The 6,000-nt window shown below is 34.7% G+C and overlaps 1 protein-coding gene across 6 annotated transcripts in view; it reads right to left on the bottom strand.

Annotated features, from left to right (window-relative positions):
• Nucleotides 1-6,000, bottom strand: part of LOC140138146 (axotactin-like) — a 44,888-nt gene that overhangs the window by 20,494 nt on the left and 18,394 nt on the right. For all 6 annotated transcript variants that reach the window (XM_072160076.1, XM_072160074.1, XM_072160073.1 and 3 more), the window contains exons 4-10: nt 5,061-5,198; nt 4,598-4,704; nt 3,421-3,587; nt 2,846-3,000; nt 1,981-2,200; nt 866-950; nt 92-231 (exon numbers count right to left, since the gene is read on the bottom strand). In XM_072160076.1, the coding sequence (XP_072016177.1) occupies nt 92-231; nt 866-950; nt 1,981-2,200; nt 2,846-3,000; nt 3,421-3,587; nt 4,598-4,704; nt 5,061-5,198 (1,012 nt within the window). The remainder of the gene's footprint in view (nt 1-91; nt 232-865; nt 951-1,980; nt 2,201-2,845; nt 3,001-3,420; nt 3,588-4,597; nt 4,705-5,060; nt 5,199-6,000) is intronic.

Below are 6,000 nucleotides of genomic sequence, written 5' to 3' on the forward strand. Positions count from 1 at the left end.
ATATATTCATCAATGTTTTTTAGAGGAGGGCTATCCACCTTTGCTTAAAGTTAGTTCTTTAGAATTATTGATGAAAAGTAGTATAACCTACCCGCTTCTGATTGCAAGGTGAACGTCATGCCAAGCAGTGTTATGAAGGCTGGTGCCTACATTTACGGCTTTCTGGCGATTGGTGCCTCCATTCGTGCCTAAATCAACTTGCAATTCTAGGGAGCCGTTAACCATGTGTACCTAAATGGGAAAGAAAACAAAAATAGAGTGGTTTTAAAATTCATCACCGCCTCGCCAGAAATGTTACAGTGCTAATTATGGATTGGTTTTGGAACCAAACAAATAGTGAACGTTCTTTTTGTTGTAAGGATAATGTAAAATTAAGATACATTAATATGATCATTCTCATACATATCATATCCACTAGTAAACAATTATATTTCTGAAGTAATTAAAATTTGACCCCGGAATTTGACCAATTGATGATCACAAACGCTTTGATGCTTCTTTAAGAACATCTATCTTGTTCATTGGCCAAAAGTCAATAGGTCGTCGTCTCTGGCGACAATAATTCTGATTCACTGGCTGGTGGTATAGCTGGTATCAGGCGCAAAGTTTGATCAAGACAATGCAAGATTTCAAAAGGGGTCATCAACCACATAAGCCTGTTATTGAAGGGACAACGAACACATAAGCTTGTAAACTGTCATAGATTAGGAGAGATCATCAAAGATTGAACCTTTTAAAACATATTACGGGCAATTTAACATAATCTTACGGTGGAGCAAACTCCATTATGGTCAAGTCCTACATGATTGACAACAATGAATAATGGATTATGATATAAATCTATGAGATATAATCTGCCACTTACGTTAAGGAATCCGTCGGGAGTGTCATCAATGCTGATAAGAGCGTGAACTAAGATGCCATCGGGGAAAGATGTACGGAAGGTAAACCTGTATGGAGCAAAATGTAGCAATGTGTAGCACAATGTAGGGGTGTGTAGCAAAATGTAGCAATGTGTAGCAATAACGTGAATGGAGCAAAATGTAGCAATGTGTAGCAATATTGAATGGAGCAAAATGTAGCAATGTGTAGCACAATGTAGCAATATATGTAACAATGTGTAGCAATAACGTGAATGGACCAAAATGTACCAATGTGTAGCAATAACGTGAATGGACCAAAATGTAGCAATAACGTGTATTTTTAAAACACATATACATCTTTTGTTGTTGTTGTTGTTGTTGTTGTTGTTGTAAATGAAACCCCTCCCATAAAAGCGCAAGTCAAACTTAAACTACATTATGTTCAGCTTCTTCTTAATTTCCTATGAATTTCTGAAATGTATATCCTTGATTCCTTCTTAAATGTTTCTAATAGTAACCATGGAACGAGCATAATACTATACTTTATAGACGCAACTTTAGCACGAAGACGAGGGCAATATTTTGGCATCGAGTGCAATTATATTCTTGTTAGTTACACTCATTGACGGCTGGACACTCGTTGACGGTTGAATACATGCAATGTTAAGTAAATCGTACCAATGCAATATAATATCAACATAAATGTTGCAGTTTTTCGGGCTTAAAGCCAGAACCACCTATGTCCATTTGTTTTCTCAATTACATGATACTCATTTCGGCAACAAATGGACGGTTTATTATGCCCTCCATAATAAATTGCAGTGACTTTGGCGTATATGAATGGTCACCTAAACAGTTAGTTAGATGCAAGCATATGCCCCAAAGTTTATTATGGAGGGCATAATTAACCGTCCATTTGTTACCTAAATGAGTATCATGTAATTGAGAACACAAAGGGACATGTGGTTCTGGCTTTAAGTCCTTGTTTATGGTACGTCTCAGGAATGCTTTGTTTTGTTATGTTGCTTTTATTATTAACTATTTTTTTAAATTATCATTTACAACATACAAAAAAATAACAACTACGAACCCTGCCAGTTTGGTACTTTTTTCTTACTTTAAATTGAGTTCTCCGGTCGTCCATTCATTCAATATCAACTGCGATCGTTTATTAGGGAATGTGAGAGGGGTATGTCCTAGCTCAACACATTCAAAGATTGGGGTACCACCATTGAAGGTTATCATTGACGAATTCATCTTGACGCCGCCGATAAGGTTATCATAATCGACGTAGGCCTCCTTGAGGCAGCCAATGTAGTTATATGTCACAGGTAAACCTGAAATGAATAAGTCAAATTCAAAATGTTTGATCTTCTTTCAAATTGGATTGTATTAGATTTTAAGGTAGTGTGTGGCTCAGTGGTTAGAGATCTCGTTTCTGGTGCATTAGGTCCCGGATTCGATTCCCGGTAGTGGGAAAACTTGCTAGGATAGTGACCTGGAAAAATAAAGTCTGAATTTAATTGGCAACATCTGTCGATTAAATTTAAACTTCTGGTCTCTTATGGTGCATTTAGAGTTGGGAAATGAACCATGGGTGATTTCCGTCCTTCGGAGGAGACGTTAAGTCGTCGGTCACGTGTACAAAAGAGCCATATGTACACATGTGCACATGTAGCTGACAATCAGTTTCAAAAGAAGCTTTCTTGGGTTATGCAGGGTCAAACCCCAACAAATCAGATCAAAAGCAATTAACAAATCTTTCATGAATTGTTTAATGTTTAGTGTTGTGTGTACACCATAACCCCGGACCATAACACTATTTTAGTTCAGTCTTCATGAATTTATCTACTTTGTAAATATTTTATAATAATTATGATCTTTTCCATTTGTATTAAGACAAAAGTATAACCATATAAAGTGCATTTTTATAATATTAATGCAAAGATGTATAGTTCTAATTCAATTGTTAATTGCTTTACCTGGTTTTCCTTTAAGGGCTGGGCCACCACCAATGTAGACGTCTGGATCTAAATGAAGCTGATGCATATCGCCACTAATTTGATTGGAGTTAGACTGGTCATCTATAACGACGAGAAGGAATCGCCCATCAAGACGAATGAAGATCTTATGCCAGCTGTTTGAAGAAAGACATAATACCAAATGTTTGTCAGCATTTTACCAAAACCATTTTGAAACTTGAATTTGAATAAGATCATGGAAGAGGATGTTTAGATACATGTGTATCCTTTGGGACTTGATGGTTTTTGTTGATACTGATCAACAAAAAACATCAAGGCTGCAAGTCATCCGCTTGAACTTGTCGGTTTGTTACTTAAATGTACAATACTATAACAATAATTATTCATTATGTACCATAATGTGCCTCATATTAGTGTTATAATAATTGCTTTGCTTCATGATTTGAGAATAACTGTTTAGGCAAACATTTTATTGTTTTCAAATATTTTGGACAAATTGGTTCGGTATTCATTTATACAGGAAACAATAATTTACAAATTGGGGTCGGTAAGTGTCTTTTCCTTTGTCGCCTTACCTGTCGTCATTGAGAGCAGTATCAGATGTTGTAACCATAGGATCACCACTTCCCGTATGCATCTTAACAGTAATTCGTCCATTGTCCATGTAAACAGCCAAATAAGTCTCAACTGGGACTGAACCTGTTGCGTAAAATAAGACACCTGCTTGGTGCTCCTCGCCAACCTAAACAAAAACAGGAACATAATCAGTGTCAATACTCGACAGGTTGTTTCCTTCCTTCCTTTTTCTATTTCAAGAAGTTTTTGAGTGTAAATAACAAAATGAACAAAATTCAGGAATATTACTCCAGTTGTGACTGAAAATGTATTAATAATGTTCCGGTACTAGTATTTTTCAAGAAAGTACATACGGTGATTGCACCGGACATACAGGATATAATTGATATTAGAAATAATGACCAGAAAAGAGTCCAACTTGTTTATCATTCGAAATGATAATAATAAACATTTAATAAATGGAGTGGAGATGTGCTTCTTTTCTAATTATCGGAGTACATCTTTGTTTGAATTATTTGAAAAAACATACTTTCATTTTTTTTAGATTACCTGTTATGCGCTTCAATAATACATTAGTATATAGTGCATGAGTTTATGAATATGCATGACTCATCGTGAATCCAATCACAAGAAAAAATACTTCAGGAGAAGTGAATGACTGACACATTGATGCATTGCAATGATTGCATAATTATACAACATTCATGATTTATTTGGAAACTTTAAAGACCTTTTAATTTCCGAACAGATGTTTGTAGATGGTTTGGTTGAGACTTCAATAACAATACGATTTCATCTGTAATCATGAATGGCATTATCCCAAAACCTTTTAAAATTCGACGTAGGTGAAGACAAGGTGACCCTCTCTTACCATATATATTTGTTTTATGTGCAGAACTATTAGCTTCAAAAATAAAAGAAACTAATGGAAAATGCTAAAAGTACTTATAGGGCCATACAAGATTATAATAACAAAATGTATTAGTCCAGTACATGTATATACAGAGTTTTAATATGGCACCTTCTGATTTTACAGTAAACGCTGCGCGATGATGCACAAGAGTCCACACCATCAACAATCAGATGCCTGATGAAGTCCGATGGTTTCGGACACAACGTAGCAAAATGACTTGCAAATTTTAGTTCAAGTATTAGATTTTATTTAGCGTTACCTACCTTAAATTGAAGATTTATCCTGAATTTGTCCCTGGATACGGTTTGTCCGAGCTTATTGAATTGATATTGAATATAATTTTGTCCATGAAATGTCAATTCCATATTTCCTGAAAATAATTATCATTTCAACGTGTTCAAACAGATAATATCGTGATTACATTACAAACGATAAACATGATTACATTAAGTAAAGCAGGTAATAATTGTTATTTACAATGCTTGGTCTGTTTAGGTATGTATGTTTCTGACGAAATTCACCAATTATATGATTACACATCTTCGGCATGCTTTCAAACATTTATTTTTAAACATATTTTATACCTTCCTTTCTTTCTCTCTTTATTTCTTTATTTCTTTCTTAATTTCTTCATTTCTTCATTTATTTATTTATTTATTTATTTATTTTTTTCTTTTTTTTCTTTCTTTCTTCTTTCTTTCTTTCTTTCTTCTTTTCCTTCCTTACCTTTTTGCTGACAATATTGTCCCTCGTATCCAGTATCAAAGCAATCGCAGACAGTGCGGTAGTACTGGTTGATACACTGGCCCTGCTGGCAGTGGTTTTCAGTGAAACACTTGTTATTACAGCCATCTGTAGTTCCCACTAAAATTTAGAACATATTATATTGTACATTAAAGGTTTAAATGCATTAAGGTAAAATTAGCTTTTTGAGCACCAGTGATATATCATTTTTAAGCTTGCTTTATTGATATTTCTACTGTTTAGTAATCTAAGAAACTCTAAATTCCGACTGTACACTGGGTTCGTCGTGGTTTTATGATGAAGGATCAAGGCGCAGCGAAAGCTCTCCAACAATGACTTGTTGGAGAGCTTCGTATGCAATCCAATTGGTATTCCAGGATCTGTGGTATCACATACAGCAAACCAACTATCTAACCAAGAGTAAACATAACTGGTGACCATCACCATTTATAGCTGACACGGTGATACGTGCCTAATTGATGTCCAATAAATTAAAGGGTTGACGATCATCAAATTGTTTACGAACTTGACATTATCTCAAAAAAATTCTAAATCTAAATGCAAGCAATCCTAGACTTCATGGTTCGATTTGTAAATAAATGTTGAAACTGATAAAAAAACACACCAAGAATTGTCTTTAAAACAATACATCGCGGGAAATGGATGATTTGTTGAGTTAAAAAGAATAGTTATGCTTGCACATACCAATGGAACTCCTTCATCATTACTTGTTTAACCTCAGATGACCCCTGATGACCTTGAAATGATTTTTAAAAATTTTGTCTAAGAACATTTCACATTTTAACTATAATGTTTCATGGAAACCTTACTTATTTGACCTCAGATGAACCCTGATGACCTTGTTAGATGACATCTGATGACCTTGAAATGACTTTGTACATTTTTGTCTGAGAACACTTTC

The sequence above is a fragment of the Amphiura filiformis genome, chromosome 17 (genome assembly GCF_039555335.1).
Source record: "Amphiura filiformis chromosome 17, Afil_fr2py, whole genome shotgun sequence".
Lineage (NCBI taxonomy): Eukaryota > Metazoa > Echinodermata > Ophiuroidea > Amphilepidida > Amphiuridae > Amphiura > Amphiura filiformis.